The 18994-nt window shown below is 42.3% G+C and overlaps 1 protein-coding gene across 4 annotated transcripts in view; it reads left to right on the plus strand.

The window, feature by feature from the left end:
• Positions 1-18994, plus strand: part of PAPLN (papilin, proteoglycan like sulfated glycoprotein) — a 55400-nt gene that overhangs the window by 12029 nt on the left and 24377 nt on the right. For all 4 annotated transcript variants that reach the window (XM_055807150.1, XM_055807214.1, XM_055807044.1 and 1 more), the window contains 7 exons: positions 3084-3146; positions 14317-14432; positions 15753-15813; positions 16089-16191; positions 17119-17249; positions 17580-17703; positions 18467-18547. In XM_055807150.1, the coding sequence (XP_055663125.1) occupies positions 3090-3146; positions 14317-14432; positions 15753-15813; positions 16089-16191; positions 17119-17249; positions 17580-17703; positions 18467-18547 (673 nt within the window). In that variant the 5' untranslated portion in view covers positions 3084-3089. The remainder of the gene's footprint in view (positions 1-3083; positions 3147-14316; positions 14433-15752; positions 15814-16088; positions 16192-17118; positions 17250-17579; positions 17704-18466; positions 18548-18994) is intronic.

Raw genomic sequence — 18994 nt, forward strand, 5'->3', positions numbered from 1 at the left:
ATCTCTTCTGGTGTATGGAATGGAGGTTTCAGCTGGGCATACCTCTAGTTCTGGTCATTCCTTGCTTATTATGAACTGATTCTTACAGTCCCTCTCACTGAGATAACTTCATATTTTAGCACTATGGCAGGAATTCCTCCATGTGAGCTTTCCAGCAGCTGTTCTGTATCGTGAGCATAAAGTCACCATTTCCCCTCAGGCCTTGCTGCTCTTTCTGGGTGGGGGTGGTGATGCTGCTGTAGCACAGAGTGGGAAAAGGGAGCTGGGGAGGGTTGAAGAGGATTGAAGAACGGCAGGAGGCACAGGGTGCAGCAGCTGCTGTTGTTACAAGCGAAAGAACTGTTGAACAGTGTCCTTGTCATTCCTTTCCCCACATACTCAGCCCTCAGTGAGAAGAATGGCAAACAAGCAGAACAAACGTACACTGCTGTATCCCAGGTTCCACCAGGAGTGAAAGAGCTGTTAAATCTGGAAACAGAACATGACTTTTTTTCGAAAGTTTCAGACAGGTTCCCCAGTCTCATTTGTATTGTTTGTGGTTGAAAGAAAGGCAGAAGGGATCAACGCTCAATACTACATCCGAGGAAGCTTTTAAAATAACAAGTTTGTTGAAGCTCAGAGAATCAGTCGCAAGATTCGTTTTGCAGTGGCAGAAATAAAAGAATACAGAAGACCCTGTTCTTCCTTCTGGCCATCTTTCCTGGAGGCTGTTGATTAGTTCAATAGGGCTGGGTGGTCTAAACTTCTAAATGCTAAATCTGGGACATGTGACAGCAATTCCCATGCAAGTGCAGTGGCACAAAAAATGCAGGCAAGGACCAAAGCTGTAACCTCTTGCTGTTTTGATGCAGGAGATTGTCCCAAACATCGGTACTGTCTCTAGTTGTCTCCTTAGAGAATCTTTATATCTGATTTGGCTGAAAACCTCCGAGATACTAACTACTTGGGGAGTGGAAGCACTGCTAGCCCTGGTGAGCTGCTTCTCTAGCCTCTTCTCCAGGAGTCTCATGTGGTCTGGGCCCAGGTCCCTGTCTGCCTTTTGGCTCAGATGCCAGGAGGAGTTGAGCAGGCATTCCATTAGCAGCAGAGCAAGGGATGTAATTTCCACAGCCATCTCTGTGAACCTGAGAGGTGCCTAGAGTGGAAGATGTGAGAGAGGGATGCTGGGGAAGAGAGAGTCTTTTTCTCTGGGCAGTAGGAAGAGAAGCTGATCAATTGCAAAGGTTCACCTCTGACAGCAACACCACTCAAGGAAGATGATGTTCTCACAGTGCCCCTTGGTAGTGGTGCAAAGATGTTATAAGCTGCTTCAGGAAAGCTTTGCTGTTTGCATTTATGGACCTTGTAGCAAAAGGGTCTCTCCTGGCTGTCCTTCCCCTCTGAAAGAATTTGGCAGTTGGATAGGGCTGTGACACAGATCTAGCCTATGTTTTGGCTTTTGGCCTCTACAGCATAGAGAGTATACTTGATGTCTTGTGGAGAGCATCTCCAGGTTGTTTCTTCCTTGACTTGATTGAGAATAATAGTAGCAGCATGTGGGGGTGATAGAGCGTCCATAGTCTTCCCACAGTTTCTTAAGAACTAATGCAAAATCAATTAAAGTCTCTTCATATAAAAATCTCCTATAACTTCATTTTCTTATGAATCATGTGATTGGCACTCATTATCTATAGAGAGAAGCTTATCAGTGCTTATTTCCCAGTTACATTTTCCCTGTTCATTGCTGTTTTGCACACAGAATTTGGTATACCTGGATTTTTGGTATTTAGTAGTTTTTACATCTGAAAGGAAAAACATTAAAGAACAAGCTTTTTATTCCCAGCACTATGAATGTTGGGAGTGTCAAAATCCGTGGTATATATGGACTTAAAGAGCTGCAATAAGCTGTGGTTCAGTGAAGCCTAGCACTATGCGAAAATGGTTGCCCATCATAACATAACCTGAAATATGCAAATGCTAGATCAGGCAGGTTTCATTTTGGGTATACTTTGTTTCTGATTTGATGTTCTCAGGCAACAATGATCTTATATCAATATTACCGTTGTTAATGGTGATATACATTCTATATTTTGTTTGTGTTTTATAGGCCAGGCTACAAGATCTCTATATATGAAGTTTTAATATTAAAACAGGTGTTGTTACAATGATTGATGAAATAAACATTTCTTCCTTGATGCTTTTATGCACTGTGAAAGGAAGATTTCTCCATCTTTTTCATTTCCTTTTCCTTTCCCAAGTTAGTAAGAAGCTTAGACTAGATAAAACTATGCTAGGAATCCATCTCTTTCTTGGCTCAATAGTCACGAGAAAATGGCCATGAGAAACAGGCAGTCTGTAGTGGCTGAAGTGGCCATGGTCACAGCTGTAAATATGGGTGAGCAGTGGTTGGTGTGGGCTTGGTTGCTGCAACTCAAAAGAGAAAGGATAAAGTAGCAACAGGCAATGCACCAGTGAACTATTGTGGTCCCAAGTATGCATAATGCCCTGATTTTTAGGAACTGTTGTGTCCTGCTGTATGCTGCCATACCAGTCTGTGTGGCCTGATCTTTCTAGCTCTGCAAAAGGGATATAACTACTGGTGGTTGAATCCAGCTATAGCTATCTGTGATGAACCGTAGCATTTTAAACAAGCAAGATCACACAGACAGACATAAGGCTTCACCAAGCCACACAGATTGAATATAGAGTACAGAATCATCAACTGTGAAATTTGTACCTTGGGTTGGTTGAAAACACTGCAATCTCAAAGTATTTTATCATGTGTATATGTAAAAGGGTGGGAGGGCAGACATGCAAGAGCATGCATCTTTCACTGTGCCTGGGGATGGTGTTCTTGTAATACCAGAGGAAAGTTCAGGGAAATATTTGCACTCCGTAATTACATCCTGGCTCTCTATGCAGGGTAATTTCAGTCTTTGCAGTTGCCTTCATCTAACCAGGGAGTGTAGTGATAAAGCTGTTTTTCTTCTCTTACCTTTCTTTTAGTTCCACCTCCATTTTTACTGTGTGGTATCTCAGCTTTTCTGCCATACAAGTGGCAAAGCAGCGAGCAGTTCTGATCAATAATCTTTCTGTTCCTGCAGGCAGAAATGAAGAACTTGTTCCTTCTGCTCCTGTTAGCGATGATGTCACCTTCTGCATTTTCAGTAAGTAAAAGCTATTCTGAACCCTTACAAGAAATGAAAATACTTTTGTGAAGGACTGTCAACATCTGTAACTCAAGTATTTTGTAGAAAATATTCCTGAAAGAGCTAAAGGATTCAAGTCATCAGGCCTACTGTGGTATGTATTATGAAAAGTCTAACATGGCAATTAAATAAAATTCTGGTAGTGCCTTTAGCTCTAGGGGAGTCATCTGCAAAGCAATAATTGCTGTCTTCTACTTCAAAGCTGTTGTCACTTGCAGTAAAATGAATGAATCTTTGGTTAGCTGGGTTTTCTCTTCTCTTTGGTCTTTGTGGTCTAAGCCGTATGGTTTAGCTTTACGGGGGGAGGTAATCTTTATGTTAAACCAATTTGATATAGTCAGAAAAAGAATGCAGCTATTAGGAACTGGGATTCCTCTTCCTTTCTGAGAGAAGTAGGATTTTTCTGAAGTAAATGCAGCTTGAGAACAGTTTCTCTGAGTTTAACTTCAATTATATTAATGAGTTGGGCATCTGAGGTAAAAGGTGAACTGCTGAGTAGAGTGGAAGCAAAGGAAGATGTGATATGTTTGTTAGGTGTAAAGGAACAGAGAAGGGGGGAAAAAAGAGGTAATTATCACCTGGAGTAAGTGTTTTATGGGAGTAGTGAGGAATTATAAGTATGCCATTAAAATTAATGAGTCCATAACTTCTAATCTCTGGTATGATTATGATTTTCTGTTCCCAGATTCAGCATTTGCAAATGGTTTCTAGGCCTTCTTTGAAGATCAGGGATGAGAGGCCAGAAATCAAGCAGAGTTTGTTAGTCATCAATAGATTTCCTGTCTTACAGATGGAAATATGCTTAAATGAGATCTTGCTGTCTCGCATCTAATAGAAGATGGTGCTGTATGTTAAAAGAACCAGAATTGGAATATACTATATTCAATGCATCTGTTCACCTGCCTGTCTCCAACCTGGTGATTATTTTGGAAGGGAAATGACAGAAACACTTTGCAACTGTGAAGGCTGACATATCTCTGTAGCATTAGACTGTCCCCTGCATGCAGTCAGTAGCTCCTCCTAAAGCTGTGCTGAATGGAGAAGGTTTTCCTTGGCTACCACTTAATTTCAGTTTCCCTGAAAAGCTGGATCCATCCAAGCCGTGAGGAAGTAGGAATATCCAGCAGCACTGAGGCACTGTGCTGTGGTAATTATCTCATTTTTTTTCTGGGAGGGAAGAGAGAAATGATGTTGCTTTCATATGGGCCATTCCTTACCAGGTGCTAATGCAAGTAGGCTGAACCATAGCAAGAGGCAGTTGGCCTGAGAAAGCTGGAGCTGGCAGGACTGGTTGTAGTGATGGCAACTGACTGTGCTAGATCAGGCTATGCATCAAAAGAGTAGTGGAGCTGCTTCAAGTCCCACAGGTGGAACAGCTCTGGAAAAGCAGTGCCTGCATGCCTCTGTGTCACTGCTGCAGAAAAAGAGTGGTAGCCCTGCTGCTATAAATGCAAATTTTGTACTAACGTGGTGGGAGAAAGAAAGGGAAGGAGAAGGTGAGGTTGAAAACTGAGACAGGGAATACTGCGTGGTGGGAAAGTAAGTTGGAGAATTGCTTGCTGTTCTACACCATTCTCCACTCCCCTAGGGCTTCACCTGAGAAGGCTTACTGAAAAATAATTTTAATCCATGTCATATGGCATTGAAAAGGTTCTTTGCTGTCCTGTTCTTTTGTAATTCCCAGTGGCAGAGGTGTAAGAGCTTGTCAGGTGGCACGGTGCATTTCCCGACACTGAAGGAGACACATCTCCTTTAATGTACAGTAGCATATCTCCAAGAAATTGAGGCTCTGTCACTTTAACTGTGCTAAATACTAGATCCAGAGCAGCCTTGCAGCTGAGACAACAGTAATTGTTTCAGTTTTGGTTTCAAATGAGCTGCCAGTGTAGCAGCACGAGGGTAGAAAGGTGGGTCACCTCCAGCTATACAGTGAATAGTGTACACCCCGAGAAGGAAGAGGGCAGAGAAATAAAACCAGGGGAGAGGCACAGACTAGTATGTGTGGGGTTTATTGTAACAAACCGCTTACCTCTTAGATCCATCATGTCCACCAATGCACAATGATTGCTTCTTGGACACCTTTTGTCTGAGAAGCAGGAAAGCATGAACTTGCAAACACGCAGACTGGTAGTGCTAATGGGAGTGCAGCTATAACGTGTGAACTGCAAGCTTACGCAAGGATGGAGCAGATGGGTATACAGAGATTCAAGTCTGCTTCTGATTAAAGGGTGTAGATTCATGCCTGCTGTTTTTCATTTCTTCTCCTACTTTTGGAGTGGAGTGGTTGAACTTGTTTTTACTTCATTGATTGTTAGGCTAGGGAAAGCAGCAAGCAGAACAAGGGCAGAAATATTGACAGGGCTGACACTTTAAGAGCAGCTGAGGCTGTTGCCTAGGTCTTCTCTCTGCTCACAGTCTGAGGGTGGTTGGTTTGTCTGCCAGACGTGGCAGGCAGCATTATGGAGCAAGAGAGGGACTGCTGCTTGCCAAAGCCACTGGCTGCTGAGGACTTCCTGCCTGGTGTCCCATCCTCGGTGGGACCCACTAGACTCTTCTTCCCTTCTTTCTTGCTACAATATGGAGAGGTTCCTACCACACAGCACCTGTGGTGCCTGTCCCTTTTCACCAGGCTTTGAAGGATCTGGAGAAAGAGGCCACCCATTACTTGTAGCTCCTTTATTGTTTTGCACTATGGTAGTACTGGAAACTACAGCTGGATGGTCAGGAGGAGTTGTATTTAGAAGCTATACAAACAGAAAACAAAGATGTCTTTCCATCTTGTATATGGATGTCTCTCCATCTTATACCCTAGCTGTTAATGAAGAACTGAAACAGATGAGTCTAGTGCAATTTCAAGTCATCCTGTTGCTGCTTCTAAGGAAGGTTGTGAACAATAATTGAAAATGCCAGGTTCAAGTGGTTTTGTTTGTTGTGATTCTTCCAGTGCTTTCAGAGAAGGGTGAGGTGATGTAAAACTGTCTGAGCCCTGTCCGTTAGTGCTACTGCTGACAAAATAGTGCTTCTGGTGGTTTAGAGAAAATAAATTCTGAAAGTTTTCCATGAGAATAACTCTTCTATATTTGTGCATGTATTTGGAATGATTGTGTGTGTGTGTATTGATTGCTTGGGAGTTGCTTTACATTTAGTAAACATGACATTCGTCAGATTTCTCTCTGCCTCATTTTTTTCACAAGTGTGATTTCATGTTGGCAAATTTGTGCATCTGGAGTTCCTTCTTTCCAAATTGGAAATATCTTACCTGCCCATACCATGGGACTATTTCAAGCAAAAGCTGCTTGTCAGGGGAAGAGTTTTATTTGATCTTTTATGATCTGTAGGTATTAGTTGATAGTTAGATTGTGTCCAGTACTTATATTTGCTCCTAAATTGTACTGCAGGTGTTTTTAAAGTGAAAGCTGGTCTGAGGCTTGACTAAAAATCGTAATCGTATTCAAATACATTTCATGTGGACAGTATTGCTTTCTATGGGTCTGCATTTCTAGGTTAAAATGCTCATTTTAATTTCTCTAAAGAACTGAACATCATTACTATTTAAACACTGATAATCTATTGACTAAACTTCTAAACCCCTTAACCAGATCCGTCAGAAAGGGCAAAGGACCTCAATGTTAAGGTCATACAGAAACCGTGAAAATTACTGTCAGGAGGGAGAAAGAGAATGAGATCAATAAAATCTTCCTATTGAGGGAAAGGTAGAAAAATTACACAAGAATAATTGTACTGAATAGTTTCAGTTCATTTTGCCCTATATCTTATCTCCAGCTACATCTCAAACACATGTCTAGAATAAAATGATAAAAAGGTTGGTAAGTAAGTACAGGTTCCCCCAATACACTTCCAGTCTCCTGTCATTTATAGTTTATGAATGCTTTGAGCTGGAGACATCTCTATTTCTCTTCCCTGAATTTGGTCAGCAACTCCTTGAAGCCATGTAGACTTCTAGCATCACAACATCTCTAGCATAACACCAAGATCCTGCTCTTGGGTGGGTGAAGATCAGCTCAGATGTAATAATTTTATCTATTAGGATAGGATTTGTGTTTTCTCCTGTGCATCACTTGTTACCTACATGAAATCTCAACTGTCATTTTAATGACAAGTCATGTATACTATAATATCCCTCTGTAGTTCTTTGCATTTTAGTTCTCTGTTGCCCTTTATTACCCTTGTCAGCTGTCTTTGTTACTTCTGTGTTTTTGGCGTAACTTATAAATGTGTTTAGCAGTTCAGATTTCTTAGAGAATTTTGCTGCTAATGTCAGTCCTTGCAGTGGATGGAGATTTCACTCCTACCTTTCTCCTTGGTCCACCTGCTCATCATCCATGCAAGAACTTTCCTTCTGGCTGCTTAGCTTCCTTCAGAGCCTTAGGTGAAGGATTTTGTTGAAGGCTTTTTGGAAATCTGAGTGTATCTGACAGGTTTGCCTTGTTGATTTTTTGTGAATCTCTCAAAGAACTGCAGTAGTCTTAGAAGGATTTGCCTTTAAAAAAGCCCTGTTGACTTTTTCCCAAATATACTGTGTTTCTGCAGGTGCCTGCTGATTCTGTTCTTTGTTATAATTTCAATTGATTTATCAATAGACATCAGTTTTACACTATGTGGTTGTACAGTTCCTTGGGTTCCCCTGGGACCCTTTTGTAAACTGGTGTCGGATTTGCCACTTTGCAATAATTGGATGCCAAAGTGGTTTTAGCTGAGAGGGTTGTCTGCTAGTATGTAACAGTTTATCCATTTCAACCTTGAGTTCCTGTTAGGCCCCTTGGATAAACAGCTTCTGATGACTTCATACTGTGTGGTTTGTCCGTTTTTCCAAATAAGTTTAGGGTCATAAAAGTTTTCTCACAATCTTCCTCTTTGTGGAGTTTTCTGAATGTCCCCAATTTCTTCCACAAGGATGCCAAGAATTAATTTGACTTCTCCACAATGGCTGTATCTTTTCAGAGAGCTCTTTTCATACCCTAGTCGGCTCCAGACCACCCAGTGGTTCTGGAAGGCTTTCAGTTTCTGAAAAGTGGCTGTTACCTGCTCTGCCCACTAGCCGGTAAGCTAGCACAGCCCCACGGGGCAGCACGTAGCTCGTTCTGCAGTGGGTGAGGCACGCACCCAGCCTGCGCAGCTGGCAGGAAAGCCGGGGATGTGGAAGGAGCCCCATGTATGGCGGGACAGCCCATGAACAGGTAGAAGAGTAAGGAGCATTGGGGAGGTGAACACAGGGAACACGGAAGAGCTGGGAACGATGAGGGAGTGGGTTCAATGATGTAGGGAGAACCTGCAGTGTTTTGAGAAAATGAAGATGTAGGGGAACTGGTGGATTGTAGTGGGTTTATTAGAGGGGATATTTTAACAAGCCATGGCTAGAGTGTTACAGGGAGATGAAAGGAGATACACACGGTGAGTGTAAACCACAAGCCATTAAAACTAATGAAGCCCTGGATTTTTTTCTCCTCTTTGTGAAGCAGTTGTCTTAATAAGATACTCTCTTCTTGTGTACCATTTTGTATTTCACTTCCTGCTGTCACCATCTTGTTCACTTTCATTCTTGTTTTTCTAGTTTTGCTCGAATTCAGTTCTTTGATTGCTTATTCATTATTCATAAAAATAGTACTTGGCATTCCTCACCTTCAAAGCTCTTTGCAAGCCTGCTGTGTCTGAGCCAAGATCAATGGTTAAGACAGAACTATAAAAAATGCTCTGCTGATGTGGTTCTGATTAATTCACTTTTTTTGTTGTTGGATTTTTGGCTAATAGCATAGCCAGTTGCAGATGGATTTATCTTGAAAATGCATCTATTGGAATAGTATCATATGTCTACATTATAAACATGTGAGATATACTGAATGTTTTCAGCTCCCTTTCAATTAAGTGAGGGTTGAACGCCACCTGTCTTCAGGGCTTAGCTATATGGAAGCATTATAGGTGGTCATCGTTGCAGTACTGAGTAGTCTGGATATAGAAAGGAGAAGGAAATGGTTCATGTCCTGAAAAGTAGGTGATCTAAGGATACACTCCATGTGGGTTGCTTTTATCAGGGCCCTGAGGGCACTACTAGTCTTTACTGGCTCTGACTGGGCTCTCCCCACCCTGTTCACAGACCAGGACCCCATTGCAGCTGACTGTCAGCTCCTGCCCCAGTGATGCAGCAGCAAGGCTCCACACAGCCCTGCCTGCCCCAGCCATGGGCCCGGTTCACCAGGCCCACTTGCAGTCCCATATCCCATCCTGGCTTTGGCTGGAGTGCCCAGTTCCCAGGGCTGGGGCTGTGCCCTGGCTTGTGCTGCTCCCTGGTTTCCCTGGCCACCTGGGAGAGCCCCCAGCCCCCAGGGCGCAGCCATCCCTCGGGGCACCTTGACAAGTTGGGTTTTCTCTCCTCTCTCCTCTCTCCTCATTAACTTTTCTGTAATTATTATTCAAACTTAGCTGTGTTTTTCACTGCAGACTTCTTACTTGCAAAGGCTTTGGTAATGAAACCATTATGGAATCCATGACTGTGGTGGTAACTTTTTTTTGTAAAGTGTTTGATTTTTGCCCTTCTTTAGTGCATGTTTCATCAGTGGGGTTACAGTTCAGGAATATGTCAAAATACACATTAACCTTATTTTAGAAACAATAAACCCTAGAAAGTAGATATTTGTCAATTAAAAGGATGCAATATTATTTTGGAAATACTAAGAAAGGTTGAAAAGAGAGAGTCTGATTTTGACTGCAGTTTTAAGCCACAGAAACACTGCATAAAAGTAACGCTACATTCATCATTTTATCATTGAGAGCAATATCTCTTTTCAGTGGGTTACAGTTGTACAGGGCCTTGTTGTCAGCTTCCAATGTCAGGGATTTCCCACCATGTTCTCAGTGTTGTCACTGAGACTTGTGTCAGATCTGAATGGAGTCTCATAACTGTGACGCAGCTCAAGAAGCCACAGTAACAACTTCTCAGTGTCCAAAAAGGTGCATCAGTTGCAGCTCAATGGAGCAAAGCTATGTGACCCACTGGGCTAAAAGCAAGCACTAGCCTTGTCCAAAACCTCTCAGGCATAGTGTGGGTATTGGTTGCCATCTGTTTTGAGCAGCGATTGTTGGGGTGGTGTAACATGATGGTTTTTTGCTGCTTGTCAGTCTGGAAAGGCAGCACAAAGAATCACAGAATAATTCAGACTGACTATCTTATAGGCCCTCAAAGGTGCCCAAGGAGCAAGGCAAAGACTAGAGGTAACAACTTGGCTGGGATTTAGGTTGTTTGGGCCTGTGACTGCAGACCTTCACTGCTTACTTTGGACTGTGTAGTAAATTGATGTTTGCTTTGATAGCTTGCTAGTATTTGAGTTGTATTTGAGTTGCAACAAGGCACTAGGAAATTATTCATGTTGAATCACTGCATTTGGTTATATGAACTTTGTGGCTCACTACATGCCTGCAGTGCATCAGTCTGGGTAGCACAGCCCTCTTCCCATGTGTAATTTCCTATTGATCTCACTAGACTGACTGAGAAGTCTTTCAAGTCCCCTTTTCAACGTACTGCTACATACTGCCAACATCTTCTGTCTTTCTGAGTCAAGTACCATTCATAACTCCTCTTCCAGTGCATGTGTCATATATATAATATATAAAATAAATATTACATGGTAATATATTATGCTATCTAGCACCCTTTTCCAGAATTCTTTTGTTTGTGTCTGATGCATACTGGAATTATCTTTAAAGATGAAGTCTGGAGCTCTAGCGACTCAGAGGTGCAGCTTTTTTACTTGCTGGTTGTATCTGATACAGTTGGCCCGATAACAGCAAGTGCTGCAGCTACATCAGCAATGCATCTATCTAGGAAGTGATGAAAGCAATGCAGTGTTTGCAGAAATGAAATCACTGGCCTTCTAAACTTTTATACCACAGCAACCTGTTTAGCAACAAGCACTGAAAGTGTGCAGAGCCAGGGTCATATACATCATCAATATGCCCAGAAGGTATGTGTTTCTGTTGTCTTAACAGGCAGTAAAACTAGGCAGAACAGTTGGGACAGTTAACGGACTGTTCTTTATGGAGTTTTTAGAAATCAAATAAGATAGTTGTATGCTTTCTCTCACTTTGCCTGAAACATTAAAATATATATTTAATGCAGATAAAGGAACTGTGTTCTTGTGTGCATGTTAAACTGAAGTGAGGGAGGAACGGAACCAAATGAATTGGTAACAGTGATGAAGTTTGTAGATTTTTACTTCTGGGGTCCAGGAGGGACTGGGACTTAGTTGTACTGGCTGACAACAGATAAAAGCATTCCAGAGTCTTGAGAGAGCAGAAAGAAGCTTTTGGAGTAGAAACTAGCTGACAGCATCTAAAAACATCTTTGTTACCAGAGTACGTGATAATAATACATCTCTTATTTATTATAAATATACAGCTTTATATTTGCCTGTGTACACATGCATGCAGTTACTGAAGTAATGAGGTCTGTGCACAGATTTCTGAATGTGGGAGTTGGGTCCCTATTAAAATGTTTCTGTAACACTACACAGCTTTGGGAGGGTTCTTCTGGATGATGCTCCTTTTGGGGTATACATAAATGGAGTGATACTGAGAAAATGATTGTTCCTGCACTCTGCAACGCGTAAGTCTTACAACAAAGAGTCCCTGCAGATTTTACTCCCTATAGAAAGAATAAAGAATGCTACTTCTGTAGGAGGAATATTGGAATAATTATCAGGTTGGTGTGTGAGTCAGGGAAGGGCTTTCTGTCCTAATTGCCTTCCAGTAATCTGACTTTCAAATGCTCTTCCTTTGGATTTTTATCTACATGTTTTCTACTCCCTTATGCTGACTGAAAGGTCCCTTGTTTCCAGGGTGAGTTAATACTGCTCCTAAATCAGTCAGCTGATATAGAAGAATAAGACAGGAGAGAAACAGAGTGGTAGCATGTTTCTTTCTTTTGAGAATAAGGGAGGAGGGGATTACAGGGGGAGGAATTAGGTGTCTGAAAGAAAAACTTGGGAAAATAAGATGCCTTGCTGAAAGGTAAAACTCTATTGATGGGATTACTCCCAGAAAGGCAAATGAGAATGCAGAAGACAAACACTGAGCTCAGTATCTGGAATGGAAGAATGGGAAAGGAGGATTTGGCAAGGGGTCAGGGAGATGTTGACTTGGCAGAGAGAAGGTATGTAGAAGTGGCTGTAACCCGGGTAGTGCCATTGGGTGAGCAGGGCAAAGGCAAACAGTCTCAACCAGAAAACTTGTCCTGAAGGATTTTGCTTACAGAGGTATTAAATGATTGCACAAAACTTGCATGAAGGAAATCAAATAGCATGGGCTAGAAAGAAAGTGTTTTACATTAGAGCAATATAGGTAATAGGCAGGAAGAATTTGGGGTGACTCTGCAGCTAGACAGTTATGGGTAATTTGATAATATGTGGCTGAATAGGACTGGCTAATACCTCTGACTGTTGCTCTGCCAGCAGCAGGGATTTATTCCTTAAAAGAGGGTGGGAGAGAAACAAGACCGTAACTCGGGGACATACAGTCAGGGAGCATGTGTAGAAAATTACAAAAACTTTAAATGACAAGGGAGGATTAACCCATGGATCTTGCCTGAGCTGGATTCACTGGATAATTTATTAGGCTAGCCTCTGTTTCTAGCAGAGAGCTGGATGTCTTATGTAAAAGCAGTTAGTAGTTAAGTGAAAATTAGGCTCTTTAGTAAGCAGAGACAGACAGTGAGGAGCTTGTTCCTTCTCTGTAGGCCTTGGGAAGTGACCTGGGTGGGTGGAGAGTGCTTGTGGGTAGGGTTAATGTCCCTGCTATGGTGAAATTCTCCATTTCTACCATGTTCCTCCGCTGCAGCAGAGAACCCTTACGATGGCACTTATTAGCTGGGTGATCATCAGGGAAGAGCTTATATGAGGATGCAGAAAGGACAACAGGAAGGAATGGAAACGGAGCACGAGCAGGGAAACGCTGAGGATGGGAACGCAGGGTGCTGCATTCAAGTCAAAAGAGGCTGTGTGGAACTAGAGGCTGGATTGGGACCCATACCCAGGGGTCATGTAGATTTTGTGGGATACTCTGTGCGTGGAAGGAAATTAGACTACATCTCAATGATTTTTTGAACTTTTGTTTCTCTACCTGCCCACTCTCCACTACCCCATGTCTAAGTGTCCAAATGGTATGCATTACCTTCTCTGTTGTAAAATATATACATAAACATATACTAGTATAAACATATATACATAAACTGCCCTACAGGTGCAGCTGCACAGCAAACCCCGTTTTTACAGCATCACTCGCTGTGTAACCCTGCATATACCTTCTTTTCCCAAGCAGAATTAATCCTGTTGCATCTTGCAATTATACTTTTTTCTCAGGATATTGCTATTCTTCCCACTAACCCCCTGTGCCCTGTTGTATGTGGATCCCATCAGCTGCATTAGGCCCTTTTTTCCTGAAAATAGGGTATTCCATGTGCTTCTAAGACAATGTATTTTAGTTGGTTCCATTACACTTGTAACTTCTTGTCTATACTATCATACTTATTGCCAGCATCCATTCAGACTTTCTAAACACAAAATTAAGGCTGTACCTAATGATGGTCCAGACCTTGACCTCACCATTGGACACAGTTGAATAGGGGGAAAAAGTCCATATGTGAAATTCTGTTGCAGTAAAAATTGGGGTTTCCTTATTGCTTCCTTTATTTCTTTTAAGTATCTGGCTTGGAGCCAAGGATTTGGGATTAAGTGGCTCTATTGATCTGGTGTGGAGTGACAGTGCTCATAATCCCTGAAATAATGAGTCACCTTTGCTGCCTTGCTGAGGGGGAGATGATGTTATCCTCTTTCAGATGGTTATTCAAAAGCTCTGAGATTCTGTGAATAGGCAAACAGTGACAGTTTAAGGGAGATTATAAAGCTGAATGTGCTATATGGCTTCAGGAAGCTAATACTCCTAGTTATTAGAGGCTTGACGTTTCTGATGTATTATTCTCTGCCACTGTTCATACTAGGGATACAGTCCAATGAGACAATCTTTTTTGCGAGACAACACATAGGAGCTCTGCTTCATTTTCATTGTTTTTTTCCTGTGTTGCCATGTCTGTCTGGTACATCTGTGTGCTTTTTATTTACAGGGCCACAAGATGAAACGGCAGGTTGATGTTTGGGGGAGCTGGGGTGAGTGGGGCAAGTGCAGTCGGAGCTGTGGTGGTGGAGTCAGCTTTCGGCAACGGCACTGCTATTCCCAAAGGTGAGGGCTAACCTCCTTTTATTTTCTTTGAATGTTTTTTTCTGTTACTGAGCTCCTGCACTTATATTCCGATATGCATCTAGAACAAAAATGACGTAGTGTGACTCCAGCGGAATAAGTGACCTGAGTTCACTTTGAGATGATCCTCAGCTTCAGTCTTGTCACTGCTGTTTTGAATAGTGCTCTCTTCAGCACGTCCTTGCTTCAGCTCCCTTGGTTTCTGGGTGAGATCTGAGGCTGTGCAATCAGGTGATGGGTATGGCAGCAGCTGTTCAGTTGAGGAAGAGGTTGAACAGTCTAGAGCAGTAGGTTTCTCTGCCGAGAGCTGGTGACTGTGTCAAGATTTTCTCAGGCTTGTGATTACCAGAAAGGTAAATTGCTCCAGAAGAAATGAAAGAGCGGACTTGGCTCAAGTAGCATTAACACTGTGCTACCTCATTTGCATCTGGGTTAAGTTCAGTAAGGATGATGAGTGGGACTACACCAGCTGGGAATGACAGACCTTAGAGATATTGTTGTGGATAACAAAGAAAAGAGGGGTGGGTGGGGGAAAGTCAGACTTTCAACAATATCCTGAAAAAAACTGCCTCTTTATGTTTAGAGAAATGAGAGTGGGTTTTTAAATAGAATAATCCAGAGTTACGGAGCTCTGCTGCTTCCCACCCAGGAGAAAGAAAGGTCTCTTGAAGGCTGCCCGTTATGGTATACACCTGCCAGAATCCCTGGAGGCCTGTCTCTTCATTTTAGAAATTCTGGATATTAGCCATTGGTTGGCATTTCAGATCAATTTCTTCCGTAACTGTTACTCTCTGTAATTCTCAGCTGGAGTAATTTGACTGGAATGATGGTGTTGCACAGTTTCACCTGCATGTTTAGCTCTTCCTACTAATGAACCTAGCGTGGACATGAGCAGCATGATAGACGATATGCCTACCTGTTGAATTGGCTACTGCCCTTCTGCTGCTCGTAACATGTTGCTGGTTCTGGTACGGACACCTCGACTGTTTGCTGGTGGACAAAGGACTAAAAGCTCTGCTTCTGTTATGTAGTTGAAACGTAACCCTGAAGCACTATATTGCAGTCATTCGTGGTGTGTGGCTCATTCATGCCAGAATACAAACCATAGCAGAAAATGGCACTAAAAGATGCAAGCTTGCTTTAATGGAAAAGGAGTGCATTTTAGTTAGTTTGCTGTTTCAGGGAACTGTGTAAGCATGCTATGTTTGATATGAAGGCAATTTGTAATGTCTGTCATTAAATGATTTTTTTTGTGTGTGTGTATTCTTCAGACAGCTTCATGTTGTTTTTACTGTCTTTCAGGACAGAAGGCCCTTCCAGTTGTGTTGGACCAACTCGAAGCTATCGGTCATGCAATATTCAGGTGCGGTGCTCTGTTTTTTGGTTTTGCTTGCATGTTACTCCTTTTCTCCAGACAAACATCATTCTTGTTCAGAAGTAATAAGTTGTTATTAGTTTCTTTTTCTCTGACATCACTGGTGGATGTGGTTCATCAACAGTACCCCTTCAAAAACATATTGAATATATGCCCCTCATTTTATATGGAAGCAATAACAAATAAAAACCAAATTTTTGTTGTATGTTTAATTTTTCTCTTTTTTATAATGGCCCAATACAAACATTTTCTCCTCCAAACAGAGCTGCCCAGAAGGCTCCCGGGATTTTCGGGCAGAGCAATGTGCAGAGTTTGATGGGACAGAATTCCAAGGAAAGAAATACAAGTGGCTTCCATATTATGGAGGTAATGATAAACATGTAGAGTTGCACTTCATCCCTAACTATCAACAATATGTTTTGAAGTGGCTGTAATGTTCCTGACTGTAGTATCCTTGTAGGGTACTTCCTTAGCTGGAGTTGGGGGTAGAGAGTGGTGTGCAAAAAATCTTTTTGCCAGCAGCAAAGCATTGCTCCCAGGAAGACACTGGATGCATGGGCCAAGAGACAGCTGTCATTGCAGCAATACGTAGTTGTCTCTTGTAACAGCCATTCTTTCAGAAATGTTGCTCAAGAAAGCTGGAACTGGTTGCAGCTAGGTCCTAAAGTATTAGAGAAGCAGAAGCTCTGCCGTATTTTTCAATATGGGCAAAAGAATATTAGCAGGGCACAGGAGAAACAAATGCATATAATTAATGAGTCCTTCAGAGGACATGAAATCTCTTTCAGTTATCCCATGCTTTCTTGAGGAATCATCTCACAAGAGGCAGGTGTAGGAACCAGAGGTCCTTGCTCTGAACTTTGGTATGTTATCATTCACAGTTTAACAAATTATGAGGGACTTCAAGATAGAATTGAAGTTTTGTTTGTTGGCTGTTAAGATAACAGCTCCCTTGTGTTCTGTACCAGCACTTGTTCTCATTGTAGAAAGCCTTGTACTCCAAGGGAGCATAAGAACTGTCCTACTAAGCAATAACCAAATATCCGTCTGCCCAATGTGTCCCCTCCACCACTGGCCAGGCAAGGTGCCCAAGGAAATGGTTGTGTGCATTGAGGCTTTACCAGAATATCTTTTCAGCCCCCAGCAGTTTGTGACCCAGAAATTTGTTCAGTATCTGCCACTTAATATCGGTCTACCCCGCTGTTTCTGCTCCTGTGATCTAAAACAAGGCTCCTGATGTGTTATCAAGCTATTAACCATGCTATATAATTTTTGTTTCTTCTCTCCTACCAGCACCTAATAAGTGTGAGTTAAACTGTATACCCAAGGGAGAAAACTTCTACTATAGGCACAAGGAAGCAGTGGTAGATGGGACTACCTGTGAACCTGGCAAGCGGGACATCTGTGTAGAGGGAGTTTGTCAGGTTCGTCATCTTGTTGCTTCCTTCACTTACCATTGGGCTGTCAGTCTTTCTGTTGCTTCCTTTTGTTCAACTTGGTCTTTCATAATAACATCAAAAAAGGAGAATCATTCAGTTTCCAAGGTGCTGAGGAGCATGTGGACAGCGTTCATCTATGGTCTCTGAATGTGAAGCAGAAGATGCCAACTCTGTCCTTTCTCTGACAACTCCTTCCCTGCCCCATCCTGACTTCCCAGACTCCCTAGATTCACGCTTCCTCTTGGACTGGACATTTTTTCTTTCTTTCCTCTGTCATTACAGTTTATTCATATAAATGCTCCTGTGCTCTGACAGGCTGTTGGCTGTGATAACATGCTGGAATCTCCCAAGAAGGAGGACAAGTGCCTGCAGTGTGGAGGAGATGGCAGCACCTGCTATGGTGTGAAGGGTACTTTTGATGTGCCTAGCCTCCCCAAAGGTACAGGTGATCTAGGTAGTTTGGGCAAGTAAGAAGGAGAGAGTTAAACTGAACTACTACCAGAGCTGGTGGGGACATCTGCTCACAGGATTATTGTAGGCAGACTTCCATGTTCACTCAAAATGTCTGTATGACATGTGGCTTTTTATCTGCTTTAGCATCAGAAAGTATATTGATGGCCTTATCCTGGGGATCACTTTCTTAGTCTCTGTACAGACTGAAGGACTTGCTGCTTGCTGTGCTGCTGATGTCTTTCCTTGCTCAGCCTCCAGCAGGTACTATAGATGTACCACATAAACATAGCTATATACCACCTTCATACGAATGTCCCCTGTCCAGTGTCTTGATAGCCCCATCAGGATCAGTGCAGTGCTAGAAATGGGACTGCATCTTCTGCATTTGGCTAATTTTGAAAAATTTTGAGATAACAACTATGCTTGTGATCAAATCTTTTGGTGTTGAGCTCCAATATGATGCTTGCTGAAATTCCAAAGATTAAAATCTGAAAAATTGACTTTGCACTGACCCCTGTACTTACTTTTCTGAAGTGTAAATGGAACTTTTCACACATGGACTGATCTGTGGATAGTGTAGGGTGAAGCTATTCAGAATGCAAATAGTGACAGCTGAAATGCTTCAAGCCACCATGATAAAGTTCATCCAGTTCAGGCAACAATGAAACCATGAGCATCTTTGGCACAGAAGAGTGACTGTGTGGCATCCATAGGCAGATATTGAATAACGCCCTTTTTTTTTTTTCCAGGTTACAATCAAATCTTCATCATCCCTGTGGGAGCCACAAGCATCCGAATTAAGGAGGTTATGCCCAGCAGGAACTTCCTCGGTAAGACTGATGTCAGAACCCATGTTTCAGCCCATTTGGATTCCACCCATTGTGTTAAAATTTGCAGGTATACTGGGCTTTGGGATGTTTACCTGGAGGGCTTGGTATGGTAGAGGGAAAAACTCTCTAAATACCAGGATCTGTCTGGGCTTCAGGTTTATCTCATTTTCTCTCATGTGGTGATCTTACTGTGGGTGGGGAATAAAAATACCCAAACCACATTCAGACTTCCTGCTCGGAACTTACAGGGAGTCTAGCTGATATAGCAAGATTTGGCTATGGGTTCTGCTGTTTGCTTGGTGAATGTAAACCCTAACTACTCTTGCCATCCAAAAGTTTGTGATGGACTTCTTTTCCCCATAGATATCTTTTGGGTATTCCTCTGTACAAGCTCAAACTGGTCATGCTGCAGAGGGCAAAAAGGAGGGAGAAAGGCTGAGGAAATTC

Source organism: Falco peregrinus, chromosome 1, assembly GCF_023634155.1.
Source record: "Falco peregrinus isolate bFalPer1 chromosome 1, bFalPer1.pri, whole genome shotgun sequence".
NCBI classification, from domain to species: domain Eukaryota; kingdom Metazoa; phylum Chordata; class Aves; order Falconiformes; family Falconidae; genus Falco; species Falco peregrinus.